At 47.0% G+C, this 27620-nt stretch overlaps 10 protein-coding genes across 10 annotated transcripts; 4 read left to right on the top strand and 6 right to left on the bottom strand.

The window, feature by feature from the left end:
- Positions 1-715: 715 nt before the first annotated feature.
- On the top strand, positions 716-2039 carry N7479_001406 (aromatic ring-hydroxylating oxygenase subunit alpha; the record flags this gene model as incomplete). Its single annotated transcript, XM_057249103.1, has 2 exons — positions 716-1497; positions 1556-2039. 2 exons carry the CDS (start codon positions 716-718, stop codon positions 2037-2039), a joined length of 1266 nt encoding a protein of 421 aa, XP_057113535.1.
- Positions 2040-2600: 561 nt separating this feature from the next.
- On the top strand, positions 2601-4925 carry N7479_001405 (putative C6 transcription factor; the record flags this gene model as incomplete). Its single annotated transcript, XM_057249102.1, has 5 exons — positions 2601-2662; positions 2714-2825; positions 2894-3389; positions 3443-4356; positions 4407-4925. The coding sequence occupies 5 exons, from the start codon at positions 2601-2603 to the stop codon at positions 4923-4925; spliced, it is 2103 nt and encodes a 700-aa protein (XP_057113534.1).
- Positions 4926-5103: 178 nt separating this feature from the next.
- On the bottom strand, positions 5104-6090 carry N7479_001404 (uncharacterized protein; the record flags this gene model as incomplete). The annotated part of the gene is made up of 1 exon (XM_057249101.1): positions 5104-6090. One exon carries the CDS (start codon positions 6088-6090, stop codon positions 5104-5106), a length of 987 nt encoding a protein of 328 aa, XP_057113533.1.
- Positions 6091-6871: 781 nt separating this feature from the next.
- Positions 6872-8694, bottom strand: N7479_001403 (uncharacterized protein; the record flags this gene model as incomplete). Its single annotated transcript, XM_057249100.1, has 6 exons — positions 6872-7632; positions 7687-8106; positions 8163-8245; positions 8297-8410; positions 8468-8538; positions 8587-8694. 6 exons carry the CDS (start codon positions 8692-8694, stop codon positions 6872-6874), a joined length of 1557 nt encoding a protein of 518 aa, XP_057113532.1.
- A 1460-nt stretch (positions 8695-10154) lies between these two features.
- Positions 10155-10693, bottom strand: N7479_001402 (uncharacterized protein; the record flags this gene model as incomplete). The annotated part of the gene is made up of 2 exons (XM_057249099.1): positions 10155-10297; positions 10465-10693. The coding sequence occupies 2 exons, from the start codon at positions 10691-10693 to the stop codon at positions 10155-10157; spliced, it is 372 nt and encodes a 123-aa protein (XP_057113531.1).
- Positions 10694-10950: 257 nt separating this feature from the next.
- Positions 10951-11160, bottom strand: N7479_001401 (uncharacterized protein; the record flags this gene model as incomplete). The annotated part of the gene is made up of 1 exon (XM_057249098.1): positions 10951-11160. The coding sequence occupies one exon, from the start codon at positions 11158-11160 to the stop codon at positions 10951-10953; it is 210 nt and encodes a 69-aa protein (XP_057113530.1).
- Positions 11161-12489: 1329 nt separating this feature from the next.
- On the top strand, positions 12490-14363 carry N7479_001400 (arylsulfotransferase family protein; the record flags this gene model as incomplete). The annotated part of the gene is made up of 2 exons (XM_057249097.1): positions 12490-12984; positions 13050-14363. 2 exons carry the CDS (start codon positions 12490-12492, stop codon positions 14361-14363), a joined length of 1809 nt encoding a protein of 602 aa, XP_057113529.1.
- Positions 14364-16394: 2031 nt separating this feature from the next.
- Positions 16395-20746, bottom strand: fphA (putative sensor histidine kinase/response regulator; the record flags this gene model as incomplete). Its single annotated transcript, XM_057249096.1, has 3 exons — positions 16395-16706; positions 16759-18362; positions 18433-20746. The coding sequence occupies 3 exons, from the start codon at positions 20744-20746 to the stop codon at positions 16395-16397; spliced, it is 4230 nt and encodes a 1409-aa protein (XP_057113528.1).
- Positions 20747-22428: 1682 nt separating this feature from the next.
- Positions 22429-24249, top strand: N7479_001398 (BCS1 and AAA domain-containing protein; the record flags this gene model as incomplete). Its single annotated transcript, XM_057249095.1, has 1 exon — positions 22429-24249. The coding sequence occupies one exon, from the start codon at positions 22429-22431 to the stop codon at positions 24247-24249; it is 1821 nt and encodes a 606-aa protein (XP_057113527.1).
- Positions 24250-24646: 397 nt separating this feature from the next.
- N7479_001397 (glycoside hydrolase family 43 protein) lies at positions 24647-25725 on the bottom strand (the record flags this gene model as incomplete). Its single annotated transcript, XM_057249094.1, has 2 exons — positions 24647-25321; positions 25402-25725. The coding sequence occupies 2 exons, from the start codon at positions 25723-25725 to the stop codon at positions 24647-24649; spliced, it is 999 nt and encodes a 332-aa protein (XP_057113526.1).
- Positions 25726-27620: the final 1895 nt, after the last annotated feature.

Here is a 27620-nt window from a genome sequence, read left to right as displayed (position 1 = left end):
CTCAATTATGCAGTTTCTATTACTCTCTGACACTATCCTCCAGGATATCAGCAATTTGAGTCAGATAAAACCAAGGTCTCACCTGCAGGGGAGAACAGGAGGAAACTAGCCTTTTACCCCAATATTCCTACACCCACCGCTCATGTGATCGGCTAAGAGCAGCTTATGCGGGGGAAGTTTTGTATTGGGGATTGCCTTCAGCCGATTCGTTCAAAAATAATATATTTTTGATCAAATTAGGTACAGATAAATATACTATTTTGGTTGCGACAACGATGCACTCCGGTCTGGCCTTTATCTTTATAATCCCCGAACATTGAGATTATGCAGTATGGATACTTCCTGTTCCGCACTCATTTTACAAGTCCGGTGGGCAACCCGACCACCCGAGTGGCGTTCACCCAGCACGGTAATTGCAGCCGCCAACCGATTTCCCTCTGGTCCTGAGGTTTTTATACATTCTATGAGATTTCAAAAAGGTCGGGCAATGGACGGTTGAGGCTCCGTTCCGATCCTGTGATCGGTCGACCCCTGTAGATTTGATATCCTCATAGGGAAGTATGAACTCATGATCATGGTACCAGTTATTGGGATCTAGATATTCTACGCCTATATTAAGGAACTCACGTTCTCCTCTAGATCACAGAATTGGCAGAGTTTCAAGACAGTATATCTCAATTGGCCTTTATATATAAACTTACATTTGGCCTTCAGAATGTCAATGCTCAAGAGTTACTTCGGACTTGGGGAGACAGAGGCATCCCCCACCCCCACCCACGACACTGTTCACCCTCTCCCTGCCTCATGGTATTCTTCGCAGGATATACATGAACTTGAGCGACGCGCCATATTCTGTCGGAAATGGCTTCTGACCACACATAAGCTTCGCTTCCGCAACACAGGTGACTGGCTCCGATACGAAATCGCTGGGTACGCCTTTATTTTGGTGAAAGATCGCGAGGGAAATATCAATGCTTTTCACAACGTCTGTCGACACCGTGCATTCCCGGTGGTTACCAAAGAAGGTGGTACATCCGGAATCTTCTCTTGTCAATATCACGGATGGTCTTACGGTCTTAATGGCAAACTTGCTAAGGCACCCGGGTATCAAGATCTGCCTGATTTTGACAAGAGCAAGAACGGCCTTCTTCCAATCCATGTTCATATTGATGTCAATGGTTTTGTCTGGATAAATTTAGACGCCGGCGAGAAGCCCGAGATCTCGTGGGATGATGACTTCAAAGCAATCGATCTACAGCCACGTTTCGAGGGGTTTAATTTCGAGGATTATAACTTCGACCACACCTGGGAGATGAGTGGGGAGTACAATTGGAAGATTCTAGCAGACAAGTACAATGAATGCTACATTCCCTCGACTTCCAACCTCAGCTCATATGCCCTCGATACCAAAGAAGGCGAATCCACATCCGAGGAGATTGCAAAGGGGTTGAAGATTGCCAGCACTTACTATTTCCCCAATGCTGCTATGACTGTCTCGTAAGTGCAATTTTAATTGTCCCCCAATGTATCCGATTTGTACTAATTGTGCACGCAGGCCGCACTTCTTTTTCATGCAGCGACTTGTGCCTACAGGCCCAACCACATGCTCGGTGCGTTATGAAGCTTACCGCAACAAGAGCTCTAGTGATGGAGAGTTTGAAACCATCACCCAGGTTTACAAGGGTATCATGTCCGACGATAAAGATCTTTGTGTCGAAACACAGAAGAATCTCAGCACAGGGGACTTTGTGAATGGGCAACAACACCCCACAGAAGAGAGACTGGTCTACCTCCAGACTATCGTCCGTGAACTGATCACAGCGCACAATAAGCGGGAAGAGGATGCAGGGGAGAAGATTTGGCCTGCGCGACAAAGACTCCCCAAAGAAGAGACGGTCAGCAAGGAGGACATGGACTTTTGCTCTAAGCTGACAAGCAATGACACGTCGGCGTTGACTTCGGGGGGTTGTTGTGGGGGAGGATGTGGAGGTGGACCTCCGACTATCGCAGCCACGGCATCTGAGACTATGATAGTTTGATGAGGTGCATAAAAGCCTTTACCTTTTAGCTTTAATATTTTTCTTATTGTGAAGATGACATGTTACATGCAACCATCCATATCACGAGACCGTCTAACTCGAAATCATAAGCATCAAGGAAGGTCATATGGACATTCTTATTCTAGACAAGATTATTAAAAGAAAAACCTGACCAATGATATAGCACGGTATACTGTTGTACTTTGAAAGTCTAGCCATGCAGGCCGTTTAGTAGTTGCAATATCAATTCTAGTCAAATTGACAATCTCTCGAGAATCACGCGGATAGTTTAACCTTTTTTAGTATAAATTTCAGGTTATATGCACGTCAAGAGACCCGACCTATCAGAGGCGAGATGAATGAGGAGAAAACCATCAAAGACACGTCCTCTTCTCTCTTTCGATTATTCCAAGACGGTCTGGGCGATTAACTTGCATTATCTCATTATCTCTTAAGTAACCCCCCCTCTTTTAATCTTGTGGCGATCTCACCTCCCTTATTTATCTTAACTGCTGTCGATACCCCACCAAATCCCATCCCGATTTTCTATTTCCCCCTTTAATGATGCCACGAGAGAGCGCCCGCGGAAGATTGCGGTCCCATGAGGCCTGTCTCAACTGCAGGTAATGACATCACCCGCCGATCTATAGGGTTGGAATCTGATGTCCATACAGAAGAAAGAAGACCCGGTGTCCGGCTGAGAAACCGTCCTGCTCAAGCTGTGTCCGCCTGAATCAGTCATGCCTTTATACAACAATCGCTAGAGGATCACGGGGAGGGCAGTCTGTATGTGCTTGTTTGTGGCTGTTGATGGCTAATCATTAACTTTTTCTTCTTCTTCTTCTTTCTTATAGGACGACAGGCTAGCATTTCTCGAGGAGAAGGTAAACCTTATCTTGAGCGGAAGACCTGCTCAAACGCTTCCGTCAGAAAAGCCACAAGAGACAGTAAATAGAATCTCACAAACACGTTATCCTACCACACCACGTCCATCATCAATCGAATCGAGCACAGTCAATGACCCATTCTTCCACGGGCTTGGCTACGAGGACTCGAACTCTCAGCCGTCATCATCTGCAATTGCCAAAGCTATTGATCTTTACTTTTACTATTGTCATCGACAACCGATTTGGTGCTTTGATCGTGAGGAGGTTTCAGATCCAAGTTATCTGTCAGAAGAGCTCGTTTGTTGCCTGCTCGCCTTGACCTCACGATTCTCACGAGATCGTGACCATTTGAAACATTATGGCGATAGTGCAAGAAGCCTGATCATGCTTCGTATGGCCAATGGCACAGTGGAGCTTGAGACCATTGAGAGTCTATGTCTGCTCTCATATTCCTCATTTCTAGGTTCGAGCCTCAAGTACCAAGTAAAGAATTTCCAAATACTCATTTTATTCTAGATGGAGATATACACGTCGGTCGCTTCCATCTCGGCCTTGCTCTACATCTGTGCCGGTCAGCAACGCTGGATCTTGAATCTGGTCATGCCGGCGAAGGTCCCATGGCCGAGCGAAAGAAGCGTCTATTCTGGAGCCTCCAATGTCTGGAGCAGTCATATGGGCAGCAAAATGGGTTTCTCTGCGTCCCATCAGAGGTCATGCGCACCTTCTACGTGGCTTCTAGTAGCGACCGCGCAAAACAAGATGGGACGGAGCAGAAACCTCCACCACTGCCGAGAGATGATCTGGGTTGCTCGAAATCATCTGATACGGGGATATGGAGCTTAGCAGCCCACTTTGGTTGGGTTTGGAGCAAAGTGCGAACATATGTTTCCGAATGTGCTCGAAACAGGCTCAAAGAACCCTGGCGACACGATTCGATGTACGCCATGGTTCTTTCCGACCTTACAGAAATTGAGAACAAGCTTTCCCACTGCCATCGATATGACTCGGTCAGATTTTATGAGCGAACAGCAGAAGAGCTGAGATTGAGCCGAAATTACTGGACCCCATGGCTGAAGTTACAGTTCACTTACCATTGCATTTTGACTGTCCTGAACCATCCTTTCCTCTATATTGTGGCATCACAATACAACGACAATTTGGCAATCCCGAACGCTTTCTGGAGACGGTCATCTGAGTTGGTCTTGTTACACGCTACTTGGCTTGTCCGAATGATAGACATGGTGTCTGAAAAGAAGATGCGACTGATCGATCCGTTCTTTGGACATGCTGCCGCTATTGCAGCTACAGTGCATCTGTACTACTGCTGTGCCGCGGATCCCCGACTAAAGTATAAATCCAAGGTTGATTTCACAAAATGCAGAAGGTTCCTGAAGAGCTTTGTCTCTTTCTCTCCTGCTTGTGGGATCTTGGTGAGTCTCATGAAACTAAAAAACAGCTACCGATGCTGACATATGTGTAGGATCAAACGCTAGATAAGATGACTAGGATTGCTTCTGGTTCGGAAAACATCGATTATAATTGGGAGCCTGAGAAGATTCACCTCAGTATACCTTTAATGTGGGATGTTCTCCAAGTCAACTGTAAACCCAAGCAACACGAAGTGTCAACGGGCGGCTTGCTACATCCATCGTTGACGCCAACCGTCTCTACAGAAGATGAAGAGGACAATCCGGCTTCAACTCTAGAGGTTATTGTTGCTATGTCCCCGAATGTCACAGTGAACACTACGGATGGTGGTCAAGCTGCCCACATTCCACCAACCATGCCGCACATATCTTCTACGCCGGCTTCTTCCGACCTGGACTTTGGCGAGAAGCTCGTTGCGCCAGCCGACAGTTTAATGACCAATACCCCCTGGCTATGGACAGATCCCTCGCAATTTGTTGATATGGAGAACAATATGGGATATCCAGATTCCGAATCCACTCTCGGAAACGTTGACGGATTTTCGACTTGGTGGGATTTTGGAAACTTATAGGAATATGTTCATTGACTTCTACTGCGACGTTGCTGTCTTCTCGGGCCGTAACTTTCGACCCAGCCCTCCCCTGGGTTATCTTTTCCAGAGCCCCTATGCGAAAAATACCCCTGTGCGGAAAAAAACACTCCTAACAAACCCCAGATGAAAACTTGATTCCCACGCGTCCCCGATCAAGTTATGCCGCTGCGACCGTCTTCAACTTCTCCTGCAAGGCAGCAAAATTTCGTTTCATAGCAGCATCGGTAAACTGAGCCCCAGTCACCATCGGATACTTCTTTGCAGGCCCCTGAATCAAAGCATCCTTACAGGGCTGATTGAAGTAAGCAATGCTGTACCGGTCGCCGAAATAGTCACCAGGCTCGCAGGGGGCCTTGACGCGATGGAAAGTTGACTTGAACCGGTCATCTGACCAGGACATGAGTAAATCGCCAATATTGCACACGATCTCACCAGTCTTGGCCTCCACCTTGGTCCATTTGTCCCCAATACCGAACTCCGTCACCACCTCGCGACCGGGACAAATTTCCAAACCACCCTGGCCGTCCTTCTGGAAAAGTAAAGTCAAAAAGTCCCAATCGGCATGTGCCCCTGCGCGATGATACACCTTTCCGTTGGAAACTTCCGGTAACGCAAAGTAATGCAGTAGACGCATAGTGGTTTGCGAGTTTGGTCGTGAGATTCCATGGCAGTCGATGAAGAATTTCTCCGGGAACCCTAAGCCCCGTGCAAAGCATCGCATCAAACATTCCGATACTTGTTGGGTGCGATTCATGAAATCAAGAGAAGCGGTCCGGAAACCAGGTAGGTCGTCGTTCTTGACCCAGAGGTCGTTCATATTCTCGCCAAATTGCAACTGGTAGGACTCTTTAGTGTCGGGTTGTCCGGTAGATGGTCGAACTTGTGAGTTCTTTTCCCATCCGACGTTGTTTGGACTCCAGGGGACGGTTGCTTTGACCTCGTCCGGTAGATCGAAGAAACTTTTTGACGTCGCAAACATGGATTCGATGTCTTCTTTGGAAATTCCATGACCGATCAAGATGAAGAATCCGACATTCTCGGCGGCTTCGATGAGTTGATGAGTGATTTCATCGATCCGATCTTCGAAATCGTGTAGCGAGATTCGTGGAACCTCTCGTGAGACGTATTGGGTTTCAGATGCCATGTTTATTAACGGTCCAGGAAGTTTGCGTATGAGGAACTTTCCATATGTACAAACGGCGAGTATGAAACCATTTATAGGCCATGGATGTCACACAAACTTGTCACGCTGTAGAATATACGTGCATCCTACGTGCGGGGGAGGGGTTCTTCGGCCAAGCTGATAAGAATAGCGACAAGGATTGCACTCGGAGTAGAGCATTATCAAAATGGAAGTTGATGTAGAAGATAATGTCATTGCCAATCGTTTTAGATCATCGCCATTTGGTCTTGGGTTGAAAGATAGAGATGCCTATCCTAGTGGACACTAATCCCAAACAAAGCCTACGGATACACCTACAGGGCGTTCGTTTTCTAGGGCACAATTATGATCAAATCAATTCAACTAGATAAGATATTACTAAATACCTTACTTTACTAACACGAAAACTCGGACACCGGAGGTCCCCGAAAACGCCCTTAGAAAGTCGAGTGTGGACGAAATTATTCCGCGTCGAAATGAGTACTCTGGTCGGCAGGATTCTCACAAAGCTTTTGGAGCTCAATGGTGTAATCTCGGGCTCTCGGATTTTCGGAGTGTCGGCCCGTCGGAATTTCGGACTCAACACTACTCAGTTAGATGCCGATTGCTTTGGGTATCAAATATGTCCAGATCTCTATTAAATGTCATATATACACGCAAAAATATGGTCCAGCGCTTGGTGCCAAAATAAATAATGCGTTTGAACACAACTCTTTGAGTCAATTGGCTGCAAAATTGATCCAATAATAACCAAAGCGTGGCTTTATTCAAACTTGCGCACATGAATCACAGGTGAACGATATACTCGGCGGCCATGCACAATGTATAAAACAATCGCGAAGATGACTACCGCTCCGAAAACGAGGATAGACCAATTCATATCCACGGGGGTCGGGTTGTTGGCGGTTGGGAAGAATGTGAAAATAATGGCAAAGCAAAGCCAAGCCAGCGAGAACACATTGATCGCCAAGCCGAAGATACCGAGCGAAAATCGCGAAGGGGGAATACCACCTGGCTGAAATCGGACCCGAATGACTGCGGCAATGGGCAAGATGTAAGTGGTGAAAAGGGCAGCGATCATCACAGATGCGACCGCGTTGAAAGCAGCGGTAGATCCGATGTTGATCAAGCTCAGCAGCACGGTAATAATAGTCGATACCAACACGGAGCAGACGGGGATCTGGGTGCGTCGGTTGACGTGAGCGAGGTGCTTAGAGAACGGCAGGGCATCATCGCGGGCAAAAGCGAATGTCTGGCGAGAGACTGTCGCAAGAATACCGATAGCGCTGCAGACTTCAAGGACAAGAATGATAGCAGCGACACTATTGGTAGCGGCCATGGAGCCGGTCGCATGGTTAACGGCTGGGAGGAAGGAGAATCCACTCGGTGGATCGAGCACGTCTTTTATATCTCCCATTTTATATAGCAAGGTGATGAGCATAATAAATCCGAGACCGCCGTTGATCAGCGCAGTCGAAACCATACACCATGGAACCACCAAAGCAGCGTTCTGGACCTCCTCGGCTAGTAGACGTTAGCCATTATCACGAATTAGGAACGCTATGATGTTTGACTTACACATATGTGTAGCAGCATCCGGGCCTGTCCAGGAGAAGATCGGAGTCAGCTGGCCCACCAGACACGCAAGCCCCATGCTCGGCCATTCGCCGGAGTTTGTGAATTCCTGCCACACAGATTCGCCAGAGGCCTGTCCTGGAGACATGACCCACATCAGGACAACGACCGCAATGAATCCGAAGAGGTGAATGGCGAGGATGAGGCCCTCCATAGGAGGAAGGATCTTGTAGCCCCAAGTATTCACCACCGTTCCGACGGCGGCGATAGCGATGGTCAGCAGTGTTCCATGCCAACGCTCAAAGCCATACACCCAACCGGAGGGATCGGAATAGTTGAAGACCAGTAGTCCTTGAATCAGAGTACCGCAAAGGTAGCAGATACTAGCAAAAGCAGCCTGCCAGCCTAGCACCGAAAGCCATCCTAGAACGGGATTAGCGCTGGAGATCGTCCGGTCGGATTCGAGGCGTGCGACTAACCGGTGAGATAGCTCAAGAATCGTTGACATCTCGGCCAAGCAAATTCACTGACCCAGTGGTACTGTCCACCCGATGTTGGCGAGCTAGCGAAATCAATCTCTATGCACAACATGTAGAGGCCGAATCGAACTTACATAGACGCGATCTCGGCCATGGAGATCACAGCGGAGAAGAATCCCACAAATGAGCCAATATATACATAGATCATACCGGCTCGCCCGCCATCAATCAAGCCGTATGTACTCGTGCTGCGCATTCTCCATTATTCCGGGTGCTCTCTCGTAATATCGCACGTCCGAACTCACAGCAGAATCGACTCCCATGTGGCCATTAACGTCGTGGTGAAACCTAAGATCGAGTAGAAACGGAAGTTTCTCTATTTCTGATCAGTACTGAGTCCTGTTCTGGTCAATGCGCAACTCACCTTGAGCTGTTGGGTCTTTCCTAGACGCTGCATGTCCCAATCATCCTGGTCGGTCGCATCGATGCGAAAGTCCTGGGACACCATATTCTTGTCCAATACCCTCTCCATGGTAATTTGCATGGAGGTACAGTAAAGACAAAAGGAAAAAAGGCAATCAGACCATGGCCACCTGGGCAAGGGGCCCTAGATGTCATGGTCAAAGGGGGGGAGAAGGGAAGGGAAAGAAAAGCGCGAAAGTGGAGCCAAAGAAGAAGTTTATTTGCTGCAGGATATAAGTGACGCATGTGCATGTACCTTTATTCCTACCTACAATATGTATATGGTGTATATTTTGTACATTATTATACCTTATAACATATACAAAAGCATAGAACTATGACATCTAGACATGTTCATATAACATTTGTGATATACAACTTGGCATTGTACCTGGAAGCTTATGAATATTCTTCAAGGTTCAGGTACTCAAAATTGGAGTCAAATGGAGATACAATGGAGATACTACAATGGAGTACAAAATACATCGAATATGATTCGATCATCGCCCCTATTAACTTCACACTTGGGATCGAGCCCTCCACAAAAACCATCTGTTTTCTTAAACTGCAGGTCAGAGCCCCGACAAGGTTAAAATGTCTCATACTGAGGATATTTATGAATCCAGGATAGAGCAGGGTTGTCTTTATACATCCTTGTCTGACAACGTGTTAACTCTAAGGATAGTTTTACACAATATTGTCCAAACGGTGACACTTCACCCTACATGATTGTATGTTGATCTCCACAAATAATCGCTAATAGTTCAAGAACAATAAGGTTTGAATGATTGACATAGAGGATTCAATAGTGCATAGTATTGTGTTCAGATCAAACCGGGACGTAGAATAATATGTAACACTATGCTAGACCATCTGCATCAGATCTTTTACCTCATGCTAAATAATGCAAGTTCGAAGATTGTTTGCCGATTTTCTAGACAAAAATATGTTTTAGTGAAATATTATTGGACTATAGAGTAAATCTTCCAATGTTTCATAGCTTTTATATAATATGCATACTAATAGCCTTTCACCTTTCTTTAGAGTTGTATATGGCTACATATGTATAATTTGTAAATATAGAGCAGATAAAATTGAGCCGATGGTTATTTATTTCGGGCCCCAATTTCAAGAATGGGGGCTTTTGATCTAACTACCAGGTTGTACGTAATTTTTTTCCCCCTCTTTGGCGTTCTCTAGATCATGTGTGGCTTGCTGGAGTATGTACTCCGTACGGAGTAATCACATCGGGAGATCTCCCTGATAACATAATTTATGTCTTCCCTTAAGCCACGTGGTTAGAAATTCGGCAACAGCGCTAACGGAGTAGCTCCTATGAACATGCAGCTAGGCCAATACAGTTAAAGCCCAAGGAGTTTACCAGGTTGCTCGGATTATACTCCCGGCATTCTTCCGGCGTCCGAGATACATGCGAGCAATAATAAAATAAAATTGAGGAATACGATTTCGATCTTTCTTGCGCTCAGAAATAAAAATACAAAGAATACCAATTTGAGGTATTTGCTCTCCTCACAACCTTTCGAGCCGTTTGATACATTCGATCAATGCATTGCGGGTGTTGGAAGTACCCACTGTGTGATCTTTGGCACGAATGATCTCCCGAATATCTGCCCTAAGAATCATACCGGCCGGGACATTCCGAGACTCATTGTCTGAAGTCTCAGAGGTCTTGTTCGTAACAAATTCATCAAGAAGACCACAGCCCGAGACACAACGGGCCAGGGTTTCCAAGTACCACAAACGTAATGAAAGAAAGCGCTATAGAAAGTAGATCTCTCGTCATCCGTTTCTCTATCTAAGGGAGCCAGGGTATTCTTACCATTGCGGGGATCAGACAACACACCGTCTTCCACTCCGAAAATATGAGACACCTCTTCTGGGCTGGGGATCTTTGGCACCAGATGAGCTGCCCTCACTGAGGCTGGCAGGTTAAAACCCGAGAATGTGGCACCACGATGCTTCTCCGTCAGACCGTAGTACTTGTTGACCTCTTTCTTGAACGTCTTCTGGTAAAATGGGGGTTTCCGAAGTTTTGACATCGCACCCATAATTATGGGAGAATGGTATCGACATAGGCCCTCTAAACAAGTCCATCATCTAGTGGCTCCTTCATCCTCATGCGCTTGATTTCTATGTTTGACTCTAGGTCTTCCTATAGTAATGTGCGTTGGCGTTTGATCACATCAAGAGTCTGCGACGTGGTTCGAAATCTTCTCAAGACAGGCTCAATCCCTTTCTGGAGGGCAGCGGAACTCAGTAGCCTTGAAGCACTAATCTCGTCAAGCCCTTATTTGACACAGCTAATTTAAGCCTTCTCCTCCTGAAGACTGGCTATCTTAGCGTTAAGGAATTCAGATGCGGTTGGCTGTAACGAGACTTGGGAACCCTGAAACACCTTTGAGGATATGCCCATACCCATAGATCTTTCTTGATAACTGCGTAAAGCCTGACGGCGAGTTTCTGGCATCAGAGAGTAAATTCTATCCGAAATCAGGAAAGGTGTTTTGTCGGACATCTTGAGACCAAGAGACTTGAGATGGAAAGGCCTGTTGTAAGCGGAAGGAGGAAAGATTTAAAGTGAGAAAGTGAAAAGGTGAGAAGGTGTGAGGTATACTTTGTAGAGTCAAGATGTACTAATCAGACATATTAAGGCACATTCAGGCAGCAACTCTTATTCGCCAGGGCTTGTTTCAGCTTATATAAACACTACTTGGTTTTGAAAATTCACAATCCGACCCCCTGGCCGCTATGCCTTCGCAGTATTATTAATTTTTTGGTCGGAATAACTATGGTAATAAGGCCATAGATATCTGGCGATATGATACTTTTTACTGGCCACTGTGACTTTATTGATGAGAAGTGAAGCCTCGTCCTACATAAACCAGGACATTCTTCAAGTCGTCCTTATTCGAAGATAAAAACCCCTTTATCTATTCCTTGAGTACAAGACAATCCTACTATCTTCTGTAGGCACCGAAATAAATATGTACGCATCCACCATCTAATATGTCCAGACGAACACTCCACAACTTCTTGGCGTCACAACATGGAGAATCAGCTGCGTTGCGCGTCTTTTTGTTCGTGACTTATCCATGTTGTATGTTGTACGGAGTACTACTCCGTATGTTAACTTCCGTTTTAGACAGATTCAACTGTTTAATATCCTCTTGTTACTAAACCGAATGCAGACATTAAGACCGATCCCCGAGGTTTCGTGAAAAGGAGAGGGGCAAAGAGATCGGCAAAAAACCGGTGGCCTGTCATTGAACTGTATTTTCGATGAACATTTTGTTTTCCTTTATATTGAGTAGACAACATACTATAACAGTGTCATAACTCTGGATGGAACATTGAATTCTCTTATCGGATACCAAGAGCGGAACCGCCACAAATTAGCGCCACATCTTGAGTATGATGTTTGATCACGACGCGTGGACTGGTGGCGTTGCAGTTCCCCTCGAAGATATATTGAAGCCCCTTCTTCTAACTGGATGATTGATGGACAATTACCGTCAGGTACCCTCCCGGCAGACATCCTCGTCACTGGTTGGCACAGACGCGCAATTCTTGAAGGGATTTTGACCCACGCGGAGCTTGGCAGACCATGATGTTTCTACGGAAATCCGTCAGCCACCAAATCACCATACGTCTGCTTACCTTGTAGTTCCACTGTTCGTGTGCCAAGACCAAGTGGTTCTTCCCAAGGAGTCGGATAGACGGCGGCGGGGAACCGACGTTAAACGAGGATGTGAAATTAAACCGTGGTGTCCCGGCCCCTACCTCCGACGCAAAAGACTTCTACTATTTCTCTGTTCGAATCCCCTGTTTCATCCACCATGCTCTAATGTTCTTGCGGTTTTCTTCTGGCATGCTTCGCCTGAGATCCTGGCTTCACAATGATCGTGTGCGCACGCGGTTTCCCTTCCGATGCATTGCTCTGGTTCTCGCCGCCATTGGGGGCCTCATTGTATTCTATCTGTTTGCTATCCCACAACTTCGCAGATTCCGGTTCCACGCCGGCCTGAGCTGGTATGATCTAGGAGGTCAAGGGTTTAGTCCAGACCAGAATTACATTTCCTTCGATCAAGAGTCGCCTATTGTCGAAATCACCCCATCTGGCGCAAAATGCGATCCCAGGTACACATTCCTCGCACTTCGGGGCGATTCAATTGCCCATCCCGGTCCCATGATCCTGGATCCTGCTGGAGAGCTTGTATGGAAGAAATGGAACATGTATACAACACAAGACTTCAAATTGCAGCGGTACAAGGGAGAGAACTACCTCACTTATTGGGAAGGAGAGACAGCCGAGGGTATTGGACAGGGCTCATGGTACATGGTAGGTCATATGTTGAGCTAGCTCACAAATGATTTCGGCTCTCTAATCATCTTGCCAAACCATAGCTCGATTCGACCTACACCCAGAAGTATGTGGTGTCTCCAGTCGGCATATATGACGGCGACCTGCATGACTTCCAAATCACTTCCAACGACACCGCAATTTTGATCATGTACGACCGTATTCCAATGGATTTGCGCAGTATCGGCGGCCCAGAACTAGGATGGATATATGATGGAGTGTTCCAGGAAGTCGACCTCGAAAGTGGAGAACTGCGATTCCAGTGGCGCACATCCGACTTTTACCACCCGAGTGATAGTTATTATCCGATTGGAGATGCAGGTCAGGAACGGGCATCGGCATATGACTACTCGCACATCAACAGTGTGGACAAGGATGACCAGGGCCGGTACCTGATTTCGATGCGCCACCTTCATACTGTTGCATACATAGATGGCACCACCGGTGATGTCCTCTGGTCACTAGGAGGGATGCGGAACAACTTTACCGATGCATCGGATGGAGCTGCCACCGATTTCTCATGGCAGCATGACGCTCGTTGGGTAGGACCAAACCACCTCAGTTTGTTTGACAACGCGGCCTACAGTAACGACGACCCCTCTGCAGAGAGCCGCGGCATGATCATTGATCTGGATACGGAAGCGTGGGAGGCAACTTTACTACAATCTTTCGAACACCCGCACGATATGATGGCCGTTTCTCAAGGGAACGTGCAAGTACTAGACACAGGGAATGTGCTCGTGGGGTGGGGCCATTCTGCAGCTTTCACCGAGTTCTCCCCAGATGGCGATGTTGTATGTAATGTGCACTTTGGTGCCTCTGCTTTCTTTACCTTTGGTCGTGTCGTCTCCTACCGAGTTTTCAAGTTTGACTGGGTTGGTAATCCTCTGACAGCCCCCGACACTGCACTCACACCGGAGAGTGTATTTGTCAGTTGGAACGGTGCCACCGAGGTAGCAGAATGGCGAGTTGAGGCATGGGACGGTGAAAACCTCAGGAATATGAGCTTCGCAACTGTTGACCAGGTTCCTCGCACTGGTTTTGAAACTGAGATCCCACTGACCTCCGAAGTTGATTCATTCTTCCGCGTGCGTGCAATCAACTCGAAGGGAGAGAGTCTCGGGGTGACGGAGCTACTCCAACGACTACCAGCCTCATCATCGGAGATATCTTCCCTTGTAAGCACATGGGCACTAGCTTTCATTGCGTTTGTGGTACTTGGCTGCCTCATTTACGGTGTTTATTTCGTTGTTCACCGTCGATTTCGACGAGGATTTGGGCCCAACGGTACTTATCAATTGGTGTCCCACAAGGATGCAAACGAGGGCGATGATGAACATGATCGTCTACCATTATAGAAAGCCAGCGCCTGAGATTGCTTCCGCATGTATATATACCTTCATCTACACATATTCAGAAATGAATTCCTATACATTTCCTTCGTGAATCATGGTGCTTAAGAGAATAGGGCTGCGAATATTCATATTTGCTTCCATGGCCTGCCTTTTTCTCTACGAACCCATAGGAACACTCATTTGCCAAGGCGGAGAAGACTTTGAAAATATGGGAACGCGAAGGGGAGCTCGATGCAAGAGTTGGTCTCGTAACTGACCTCGGATAGATTGCCTGTTCGAGATGGGGCAGTGCTGGAGATATCGGTGTACCAAGACCGCACCACGATATCCACAGAACAATCGCATAATGTTTGCCAACCTGAGACTTGTCCAAAAATGGCGCTTCGGGGGAGAGAGGGCTTTGAGGGGCCTCCTTGGCGTCGAATATCTGTGATAGTTCAACTGGAAGCGCCCGCCATGTGGCGCGGCGATCTTGGCACCGCTCGTAGAGTCCCGCTCCCAAGCCAAGCCAAGCCGAAGCCACAAGCCCCCATTACTTTAGTCCCCTCCCCTTAACCTTCCATGATAAAATTAGTTACTGGATGTATGATTGGCGAAAAAAAAATAAGGGCGTTTTCTTCATTTTCATCGCCAGAATCAGAATCGTGACACTAGTTTATTCTCGGCGAGGGAACAATTCTGGGTCCCAGACTTCCCCAAGATCGGGAATATCAAGCATCTGATATCATAAGTATATCATTGTTGATGTCCAGAACAGGATGACGATACCAAGAATTTGAACTCTCTTTTTACTTACATGGCGTACCTTCCCCTTTTAGCATCACGTTCCACGAAATCTGTTTCGTTGGTTAGAGGTATTACATTGACGATCCCATGGCAATTTGATGATCAGGGGATGGTAGGAAAGAGTAAAGCAATATTGATGGGTTTAGATAGTAGGGCAAACCAATGGTAGAATACTGTCGTAGTAGGGAATCCGTTTTGAGTAGATGGCAGAGCTGATCTCCAAAAATTCTGGGTAGAGGAAGTTCAAAGGACCACATCGAAATCAGACTGTTAAAATAACATCTTTACCACAGAAAAACCAGTCGATAAGATTATACCTGTATACCTATTAAAAATACACTTTATTATGTACTATTATGTACTATGTAAAGGGACCGTTGACTTGACTCGAGTTAGTTTTGTTTTTCTTGTAGCGGTGTCACGTTCGTTTCCTAACATAATCACACATATATATATGTGTATTTTCCAGCGTTGTGACTAGGCTCTTATGTTCAAGATTAGTATGGTGGATGTTTTAGACTCACATGAGCATCAGCACTTTGGCGGTAAAGGCGGTAAAGGCGGTTGAGGAGATGCTCACAGATAGAGGAATTGAGCAGCGTAGGTTGTGAATGAATAGAAGAATGTAGTCTCAGATCCATCCACAGATGTCTAGCAAGCTCTTGGAATGATACCAAACTCGAATCACTAGTGACTTGTGATCCAAAATGAAAAACTCTCCAATTTCTTGGGCGATGCCAGAGGACTTGACAAAGATAGACCTGAGACTGGGGATGGAATGTTGCGCTTGGAACCTTTTGCCTCACAGCCCCAACGCTCACAGCTCAACTGAAGTGTACAGTGCCTAACTGTTTCTCCTTCGCAATCGAACAATAGTACGTAGGTAGAAAAGCGAAAAGAAAACATGAAAAATGCAAAGACATGAAACTATGTGCAAACATGCATCTGAAATGTCCAATTGGGTATCCGTATATTTTCCTGGTTCAAGTCACAAAAAACGCCAGAGAAAATCCGACAGGCCCATTTCGTATACCGGGGCCTGTATATGCAGATACCTAAACACATGTCACTTGGACCGCAAAAAAACAACATGAAATAAATCACAATTATCCACCAAATGTGTGTGTTGGATGAGAAGGGAGGGAAAATGGAGGGTAGAGTGCAAGAGCACGGCAGAAAAGGGGAGGAGATGGAGACAGAACGCCCGGACAGGTAAAGATGGCTGTCGGGTTGTCATCGAAAGATTGGTTACTTGGAGTTGAACCATCCACCATTTTCCCATTCTCCTTCAGGCGTGTATGTGGCTGCTCGTCGGGCGGACGGATCGCAGAGACCGCTCAATAAAACGTTCAAACGAGCAAAATTGATAGGTTTCATGACCCAACCATCAAATCCAGTATCCATATAGCTTTGGCGGTCCTTTTCAACCAAAGATGCGGAGACAGCAAAGATAGGTACTCGGTCATTGCGTATAGCTTTGTCGGATAGTGCTTCTTTGGGTGTTCTGGATTCGAACTCGCGAATCGCCCGGGTGGCTGCCATTCCATCGACAATCGGCATCTAGGGAAGATTAGTGAGAATGAAAAGAAACGGAGAAGCGTTTCCAGCGTACCTGAATATCCATCAGCACCACATCAAAGTATTTGATGGATGAGGCAAAAGCAATTGTGCAAGTTTCACCATTGCCGGTCAACTCAACGGCGTGGCCAAGTTTGGTCAACCGCTTATGTATGATCTTGCTATTGATTGGATCATCCTCGGCGACAAGAACTTTGAGTGGGATGTGGTCTGTTGTTGAAGGTACAGAGGTGAGTACGGCGGAAGATGATGTCTCAGAGGACGGAGCTTGTGATGTTTCTGTAATTGATGAAAATCTCGGGAAGTAAGAGTTATCCTCCTTGGTAGGCTGGATTGGTGGGGACCTGAGACTGGCGAGATGTTGTGGAATTCGCAGAGCACCCATCGGCACTCCTGAGTCCGTAATATTCTCCAGACCTGGAGGAGGAGGGGTTACAAGTGGCTGTAATGTGAGTGGCGGGGTATGCGTGACAGAAGACAGCGTGGGCAATGCACGCTTTCCAGAGGATGGTGATGCAAGAGGAGAATGCGCATAACTGTTGCTGGCACTCTTAGGGCTCGATGAAAAGTTCAGCCGTCTCAGATCTAAATCCTGGCTAGTGCTTCGCTTAAGTGGGGGTTCTTGCATGGCACTGATGAGCCGATCAGCGTGGCTTCTCCCACTGTGTCCACTACGGGAACTACCACCACTGCGGAGGCTTTCAGAACTTCGTCGCCTGGTATCACAAAACTCATGTGCTCCAGGAATTAGTGTAAACTCCTTCTCTGAAAGAAGAGGCGTGGTAGGAACGACAACGCTCTTGCGAGTAAGTTCATCAGAATCTCCATCCACGATTGACCCCTCTGGCAATGGGAATTGCAATATAATCTTGAAATGACTGCCCTTCCCTTCTTCCGATCTGACAGCAAGCTGGCCCTGCATGTTATGAATGATCCTTGCTGCAAGAGCAAGACCAAGACCCAATACACGTTTTTGCGGTGGGTTCTTCATTTTCTGTTCTTCTTCATGGTAATAAGTATCATCGGTTGACACTTGTTCGAGTTCATGAAAGAGGGTCTCCAATTTGTCTTGCGACATGCCCACTCCCGTATCAACAACTATCACCTCCACTCCCACATGGCCTGGAATGGTTTGAGTGGCAGAGCGCCACATTTCTGTCGTGACCGCACCAGACTTCGTATGTTGAATGGCGTTCGAGATCACGTTCGAGAGAACTTGCCGCACACGACGCTGGTCCCCGAGAACCGACTTAGGAATGCCCGGATGTACTGAAACAGTATATGAGATGTTCTTCCGCTTGGCATCGCCAGATAGCATATCAGCCGCTTCTCTAAAGGTTGATTCAAGGTCGAATCTCTCATCTTTAATGAGATTTTGGCCTGTTTCGGTATTCGTCAAGTCAAGGAGATCGTTGATCACATAAATTAGTGATTTGGAAGCAGAATGAGATTTGGTCAAGCTCTCTCTGGTTTCATCGTCTAGAGCACCCTCAAGTGCAATCTCCAAATAGTTAACGATGGCATTCAAGGGGGTCCGAACTTCATGTGCAGAGTTGGCCAGAAGTAGTCGAGTGAGTTGTGAGTTCTGCATGGCAGCCTCCTTCTGCCTCCACACTTTGATGAATTTACCATAGACCACTGTTGCAAGTTTTGTCAGCTTCCAAACAATCGAGGCAAAGTATTGAAATCTCCCATGAAGAGAACTTACAGCACAAGACCGCCGCTGTCTCCACGTCCGTCTCTGTCCACTCTCTACTTTGCGATAGAACTGTCTCCCGCCATGCCGTGAAACTTTCGCGGGGTTCAAGATATCCTGCGGTCTGCTTTCGCTTCTCAATCTCGTAAGGATTACCAGCCCACTTGATCTCTGTGAGATGTCCACGGCGGAAAAATGCGATGAAGTCACTACCACCAGTAGAGAGCGGAACATATAGTAGACCAGAGATTACCTTCAGTCCCGGGGCGTAATGCAAATCAGGGAAATCCTTGACGATATCGTGTGAGGCAAGCACTGCATCCAACTGACGTACGCGAAGGAATTCTATCAACGCAAGCACCTCCTGGGAATTATTGTTGTCACCAAGAATTTTTGTTTCATCGCGAATCGATAAGACTCCGTAATCTGCATCAAATAGTTGCAGCAGATCATCCGACGAAGCAATGATGTAGCCTGAGGGGTTGGCCTCGGTCGGGACAGTGTTGATTAGTTTTCGGGCCTGAAGGCGAGAAGCATATGAAAGTCGTTCGATGTTTCGAGATACAGTGTCTCCGAGAAGCCGGCACATTTTGCGTATTGGAAATGACACGCGCATACCGGCATTTCCGTAACTATGGCAGGATATCAATCCCCAGAGATCGTTGAAAGCGTTGATGCTTATTGACATTGAAGACCTGACTTTCATGTGTGCCAAATATTTCACGTGTATTGGGGACATCGCGCGAAGATAGGCGTGAGTCATGTCCAACGGGGATTCGAGATCCTCCAAGGTCCGACACACAAGTCGAGAAGTGACTTGGTCGCGATCATATAAAAGTCTGACCTTGTTGATTTTGTAAAGTTCACGGGCTTGTGCGGGAATGTCGGAGGCAGGGAAATGAAGACCCTTGTAGAGGTCAATAGTAGTGTTGGGGTCAACTAACTCGGCAACAACCATGCCGTTCCAGCTGCTATCAAACTGATATATCAAAACTCGGTGAAAGCCAGTCAGCTCCTTAACCAATCCCGCAGTTGTATTAAGTAGCTGATCTAGATCATTCGTCCGCCCCAACTGCTCCTGTATTTGAGTCAAGATACTAAAAGCTTCCATTGGAGATGCCTGGCCTTTCCTACGGCGGGCATTCCTAAGAACGCGGAGAGGCTGGCTGATGTTGATTGTGCTCGCGGCAAGTTGATCTGGAGTTGGAATAATGCCCAGGGTGTCCGTGGGAACCGCCGGAGTGTCGAGGCCCTCAACATTCAACGGGTTCACTTCGTCATCCTCACGCTCGAACTCGCAGATAATCAAATCCTTTTGCGCCTGAGAGACATGGGTGGCGCACCAGAATTTGCACCGCTTGCCATCAGGTGTGCGGATGGATATATTGAAAACCTCCGGCCCATCGATCGATGGATCATGTGCATCATCACGAACAAAGTCGATGTGATCCAGTAGTGTCTCCGCCTGGTCCTCACTCAAAATATCACAGAAGCTTTTCAACTCAAACAGTTGCTTGGGCGAATATCCCAAGAAGTCAGCCGAGTTCTCGCTCACAATGCGAACTACAAGCTGATTTGGCGACTCCTCACGGAGGGCAATCATTAACCCGAAACTCTGAATCGCTCCAGGGATGCGAATAGGCTCGTCCTCGCAGTATTGAAATGCTTCTCCATCTCGCCCTGTGATGACAGCATGGCCATTATCCGTCATGACATGTTTGAAGCGGGCAGTAGCATAAGCATGGTCTTCATAGTTCCCACGCTGGGTGTGGGAGGATGGAGGCGCGGTGGACCCGCTCCCACACTGGCTGTCGCTTGGGGCAGGTTTAGCGTAGATTTCTGGGTGTTGAATGACCTCCAATGCCAAGGAATGAGTCGCAAGTTCTGTGTTGTCATTTATAGCATGTGTCTCATGACGTGGAATGTCGGTGGGGATGGTAGGTTCGGCGTGCTCGGGATCGGGGTGATGAGGGTGATCGGAAGAAACCGAGGAAAGTGAGTTCCATGTCCGTTGGTCGATAAACGGATACTGTCGCGCCCCTTCTTGGATTGGCGATATCGCATCCCGGGGGTGCGCTGAACCCGAAAACTGGGGGGTAGCTGTGTGGTCGACCGAAACAACCGACCGAATAGGAAATACGCGGTCGGCGGGGCCAAAACCAGTGCTTGGTGGCTGCTTGGCCGATGCGATGGACTGGGATCGATCTCTGGCCTCTGACTGTTCTTGTTTTGTCTCTGAGGGCTCTATCCGTTTCGAAGACCTAACACTCTCGGCCCTTCTGCGCGGGGACGACAGCCCGATGGCTTTGGGATGTGGGGACGTCATCTCCACTGTTTAGACTATCGGAATGAATAGAGCACAGCTGAATGGCCGCATGACAGCAGGCTAATGATCTCGAGGGAAAATGGAAGATCGGAGCGATCCTGCGGCAAGATGGTTGTAACGTTGTACGGGCCATACTCCGGGTAGTCTATTATTACTGCCAACCCACTTCAGATTTTGACATAATAAAAATTGACCGCCCGGCTCACCGCTGGATTTCCAATCTACAAAAGATCCCACTTTTTACACTACCTATGTACATAGGTACTACTATTATTAGATACATCTGTACAAAGTAATCGCTCTATTTTGGACTCACTACAATTATACGACAGTAGAACATGGGTGTTATATATGGGATTTAGCATTAGACTTGATAGACCCTATGTTAATATATGTTCGGCCTTCATAATACGTAATATTCCCGGAAAAACAAGAGCCCCAAATAGCGCTACTGACCGACCCTTGAATTTTTTTTACAAAAATTACAGGCTCAAGCGGGGGTCCGTATGTTGTAATTTTTGTACCAAATGTCCAAGGGCTGGTTACATACAGTCACTACGCATAAGTGTTAACACCCCTTTGAGACCCATCTATCACACCGCCCAAACGTCACTCTACCGCCTACCAAACGCTCATACAACTTATGCCATAAGGCACCCAATTTATCTGAAGCACCCGTTAAGAATTGCCTCTAGAATTTTAACGTTAATTTCTATTTAGGAAGGCAAATTTTTGCATAACAAGGCGGCTTTAATAGCTACCTAGTGAATCTTGAGGGGAAAATTATGCCGGCAGAATATTACGTAACTACTCTATGTGGGGCCAGGGGTGCTAAGACTTATGCGTAGTCACTGTACTCCGTATGTAGGTTGACATTGAAAACAAATGCATATTAGGAGCCAAATATATCTTGAACAAAGAAACAGTACACATAGTACTGTAGAACATTAAGAATCTTTGAATAACTACATTTGTATGTACGTATAAATCTGCCTGCCTACTGTCGTGCCACCCATTTTAAACCACCTACGCATTGCTGGGTTATATAACCTAAATGTGCAGATCCTTCCATCAACCATTCCAATGGCCGAGCAGTAACTTGGTCACCTTCTTCCTTGGTCTAGTGGTGATGATTTCCGCTTGTCATTAATACCGATAAGCGCGGGAGACCGGGGTTCGATTCCCCGAGGGAGAGATTTCTTTTTTTTTTGGCTCTTGTTCTGTTATTTTTCTGTTTTACCTATCATTGTACGACATGAATTTTAGGCAATTGTTTAACTATTATTGTTCCAGTTCTAGGCCATGACGTGGGAGACGGCACAGCACCTAGGAGCCTGCAGCAATAGTGAGTCAGGTCCAGGCAGACGCGCTTGGGAGCCCAACAGCCGTATCCAATCTCATCCAATCAGTTCTACGAACTACTTCAAGCTGCAAGGCAATGCTAGCTGAAGAGGCGTGTCAGGCGCACACTTCAGGCTCAGCCCGTCATCTCCAGAGGCGGCTTCAGTGTCCGAGCGGGGACAGGCCAACACATGAGGCTCTTCGGATCCCTATAAATAAAAGACTTGACTACGCTTGACTTTGACTATGCCATTCAGGGTTTTCCATTTCCCTCCTACCCTATTAATTGGAAACCCGATCGAAATCATTCCTAGAACTTGAGCTCTGTTGACTCTGTGGACATGAGTTCAAATCAAACTATCCCCACCACAACGGGGCCTTTGTCCACGACGGACACGGCCATGTTGGAGGTCCTAGTTCCCGGCTATGGCTTCATGTCACGCATGTTGATGTCCTACCTCAATTTTGACGTCAGCGCCTACCTTCAATTCCTAGTCGGAGTCGCTGTCTTCGGTGCAAGTGCTCGATATACTTTATTCGTGATTTGGGCATATTTCAATGAGTTTTTCGTTTCAAGAGCCGAGATTCGCCTAGACGATGAGGCATTTCATTATCTGATGTTCTGGATCTCACGTCAGCCGCATATGAAGAATACAAATCGATTTATTGCAGGCATCAAAACCAACAGTTACTGGAGCGACAATGAAACCGACGAGGAGGATCTCGAAAGAGACGAGGAGGATGAGGATAAAACTTCCACCGGCGAGAAAAGCGATACTTTCGATTCTTATTGGGCCAAGGTCACCACCCGGGACAAGTACAAGAGAATGCAATTTACTCCCTCCGAAGGCTGCCACTACTTCTGGTACAAGAACCGTCCGCTCATGCTCGAGCGCATAAACAGGGACGGGGGTGCATGGTATGTAATGAACAACGAGCGGATTTTCCTATCTTGTCTCGGTCGGAACCCAGCGATTTTGAAATCACTGCTAGCAGAGGCCCAGCAGGCGTATGTTGAGCGTGACAAGAACCGCACGGTGATCTACCGTGGCTCGCGAGTCAACGCCGGGCAAACTTTCAACTGGTACCGGTGTATGGCGCGGCTACCTCGTCCCCTCTCTACCGTTATTCTTGATCAAGAACAAAAGCATGACTTCCTTGACGATATCAAGGAATACCTGCACCCTCGCACGCGGCGCTGGTACACTAACCGTGGAATCCCGTATCGGCGTGGATACCTTCTACACGGTCCTCCAGGAACTGGCAAGACGAGTCTGTGCTTTGCAGCGGCTGGACTCCTTGGATTGAAGCTCTACGTGCTTGATCTAAATTCCACGGCGTTGAATGAGGAGAGTTTATCAGCCCTGTTCTCGGAACTACCACGCCGATGCATTGTCTTACTTGAAGATGTCGATTCAGCAGGTGTTACAAAGACGCGCGCCGCCGCACCTGCTTCTACATCTACCCCAGATACCCCCGCGAGCGATGCCACTCCCAAGGTCGCCGGCGTCGAAGCAGATGGTACAGCCACCAAAGAAGACGATAAGAAAGGCGGAATTACACTTTCAGGACTTCTGAACGTGATTGATGGTGTTGCCGCCAGTGAGGGCCGCATCCTGATTATGACTACCAACCACGTAGACAAGCTCGACCCAGCTCTTCTCCGCCCTGGGCGTGTCGACATGAAGGTCATCTTCGGGTACACCAGCGAAGCAGATATCAAGGAACTTTTCACCTCGATCTACGCCACGATGGACAACGATATTTCGCACAGCGCAGCCCCAACGATGCACAGCAATGGTAGCAATAGGTCAGTCAAGTATCCGACAGCCACCATTGTTAGTAGTACTGCCAAGGCAAAGGACGAGATTGCCCAAAGGTCCGAGAAGAGTAACGGGAAAGTGGAAAAGGCCAAGGAGGAAGACCTGAAGGCTGTTGTATCCCTCCGGTCCAACATTTCCAACTTGGCGTCTCAATTTGCTGCTATCATTCCGAGTGGCGAGTTTACAGCTGCGGAGATCCAAGGATATCTTCTCAATCACAAGGAGAGACCCGAGGTAGCAATTCAGGGTGCAGCGGAGTGGGTGCAAACGGCGCGAGATAAGAAGCGTGCTGGAGAGGGAAAAGGAGAGGGGGAGGTAGAGGCGAAGGATAAAGCTTAGGTCCATGCAGGCGTGGATTTCTAGAACGATACGACGATACGATATACACATAATACAATTCCACTATATTTATGTCCAGATCAAGATATTGATCCCCAATGATGGGTTCAGATTTGCTGTAGGAGCCTTTCTCACTTAGTTTCTCCAGAATCATCTTTGACTGTATTATTTTTTGGAAAAGAGACTAGTATGGAATTACGCTCTGCGCAAATTCAAATTGTATTTATATTTTTCAAAAAGCAAAAGAAGTATACCATTGGTACCATATCACATGTAAGGCCTCAGAACCCGGGGTATATATACATCAAAACGACCTGGGTTCAAGGAAGTCCTACGCAAAGCCAAAACTACAATACAAAAAACCATAATGATTCCCAAAGAAACCAATTGAAACCTTTCAAGCAATTGATGCCGTCGTCCCATCCAGAATCACATCAGCCACATACATACACCTACTAGTCCTCTCCTCAGTACAGAATCCATGGAACAACATCCGATCCCCACAACCACAAACATTCCCTCCACCAGGTGAAATAAGCCCCGTATTCTGGGAATTAATCAAAGGAACATTCTTTTTAGTATAAGGCCCAGTAATACTTTTAGACGTAGCCCAGCGCACATCATAAGCGGGGTCCGTAAAGCAGTGGGTGGAATAAAACAAAAAGTACGTATCACCATGGAGAATGAGATTCGGCGCCTCGACAAGGGGGCCGTCATTATCGGCTGTATTGCGATCAAGGATCTGCACCGCATCCCCGATAGGTGTGACACCGTCGGCGGCAACTTTTTGCAACAAAACTGGTGTGGAAACAAGCGGCTCGATCCCATTGTTACAGTCTCCGCCGTGGCCAACGCTATTACCGTCGACTTTGAAGACGACGTAGCGACTTCCATCTTTGTCTTTAAAACCAGCTGGGTCAATTGAGCCTCCCCGATCGAGGCGGCATGATAGGGGTGTGTTGCTTGGGACATAGGGCCCTGTTGGATGGTCTGCTATGGCTGTGCCGACACAGTGGTGTCTGAGTTTTGATTTTGCTTCGCCGGAGTAATACATAACATATTTCCCATCGTCCTGGAAGATACATATTTAGTTATTTGTTTTGGGGTAGTGTTGATTTTAGTTTTTCGTTTCCGGAAGCCGAGGAAACTTACTCTCATCACCACGTCTGGAGCCCAGTGGTCATTTTCGGTCTCCCATGTTGATAATGTGGGGAGGGCTTCGATATCGAGAAGCGTCCATGTATTAAAGTCATTGGATACTGCGACTTGGACTCGCTTTCCATTTCCGTTGGTACCGAATGCGTACCATTTGTTGTCCGCCGCTTTCATAAAACTGGGGTCTGGGAAGTTGGTGTTCAGTCCCAGCCAGGGGCCCTTTCTTCGCGCTTGAACTAGAGGCGAGCCCAGGACGGGGGAAAATAGGGACAGGGTTAATAGAGCCCAAGTGGACCGGGATTTTATGGAAGAAGGCCGCATGTTGGACGAAAAATCGAGTGAAGGAAGTTATAAATAATAAAGACGGTGATTATTTAGATCGAAAGTGATCAGACTGGGGGAGGTAAGTCCTTATTATATGTAAATTTGACCGTACTGTCTTAAGGAGGGAGGGGGCCAGAGTCCGCATTGGATTTAGGGTACCAAGAGGACCAAAGTGAGACCACATGCTCGGCGTCTACTTGGTTCCGAGAGGGATAATTGCTGTGAGCCGAGGAGAGGAAAGCAATCGAAAGAAGCCAACAACCGCACGCCTGATATGGAGATCCATCAGGTGGCATCGGGACTCGGCGAGTAAATTCGGTGATCCACTCATGCGCGCGAGATCATGCTAGCGTTTTGCTTGATGTTGGTTGGTTAGGAGTTTTTTCTTTTTTCTTTTTTTCTTTTTTTCTTTGTTTTCAGAGCCCAATTACCGGACCGCCGTGTAGAACATGTTGTTGAATGCTAAAAGGTACGGAGGGAGACAGGAGGCGTTTCATGGCTTGCAAAGGAATGGCTAGACCACCAGTGGACTCCAAAAATGAAGGGAACTAGAAGAATGAGCCAAGATGGAGCGAAGCAACGTGAGACTCTAACAAGAACCCTCAAAAGAGATTTTCTTTTCTTTAAAATGCCTCACAATCGAGAATACTAGTATACCGAGGACACAACAGATAGGGTTTGGCCTCAAAATATTGTTTTGTTCGAGTCTATTCCGTAGATTAATTCTGATTCCGAAAAGGACTGGGTATTCATCCGTCCACTACAATATTACAGGGGCCATGCGGATCCACGTTGGGCTTTCGAATTAAATTCATGTAGATTAAATCCGAGGAAGTCAGACTGAGATTCGTAAAGCCATACCACTGCGTACGGAGTAGATATTAGGCCGAAAGATCTCCCGAGCTAATCTTGTGGAGTTTGACTAGAATTGACTAGGGACAAGAATATGTGGATAAAATTGCCAAGCTTGGCCAGATGCCGCAAGGGACTCCAGGGGTCTTATGGCTGTCGATCAAGGTCAAAGCTTCGAAAACCGGGTAATATGACCTGTGCCTTGAATCTGGGAATTTTACTATCAAAGGAAAGAATTGACCATATAAGGAATGCAAGGGCGAAAAACGCAGACAGAAAAAGAAAGACCTAGAAAAATAATTTGTATGCAGCCCAGACATGATACCTTAGACAAATTACCCCTAGCTTGGCGATGATGATAGGCCGGGAGAATAGGGACTGAGCCACCCCCAGGCCCCTGGCCCAGCTGGGTCACACGAGGCGCATGGCTTTCATGTGCTGGCACTCTTGGTCACATTGACACATGGCTCTATAGCCATACAACATCATTTCAAAGTGAGATCCCGACATGTTCTGATCGGAAATGGAACAACATTGAGTTCATTTATTGTTTACCCCGCATTATTTGATATGGCAATGTAGGTCAGGCTCAACAAGTCGGTGAAGACTTTCCACTTGAAGCTCATGATGTCACCGGGGGCTATGCGTCAAATTAGTTCCTATGATCGGCATCGGTGATAATATTGACACACTAGTTTTGATCATTTTTTGCATCTGTATCAATGCGGAGGCTAGGGAGACTAGTGTCTTCTGATTCTTGAAAGGGTATGAGTAGCTTTTTGTTCATGGTAACTACATATATGTAGCTAGTAGAAGCCATCTATGGATAAGTCTGAACTACTTATACGGAGTACAGACATTTCTATGTATGACCAAGGTCATTCCTTCCCTTCGTTTTTGCATGTAACAGTGGCCCAATAAAGTGATTAAAATCTTTCTGGAAGGCGCGAAGTCCCTGCCTGTGAGTATAAGCCCCCCTCCTCTTGAGGACCCTAACCCAACCAATACTGGAAATCTGGAGAGAAAAGCGTAGAGCATGA

The sequence above is a fragment of the Penicillium vulpinum genome (genome assembly GCF_028829585.1).
Source record: "Penicillium vulpinum strain IBT 29486 chromosome Unknown utg000001l_segment0_segment0, whole genome shotgun sequence".
Lineage (NCBI taxonomy): Eukaryota > Fungi > Ascomycota > Eurotiomycetes > Eurotiales > Aspergillaceae > Penicillium > Penicillium vulpinum.
The sequence above is the reverse complement of the archived record's forward strand: the minus strand, read 5'-3'. Positions and strand labels throughout refer to the sequence as shown.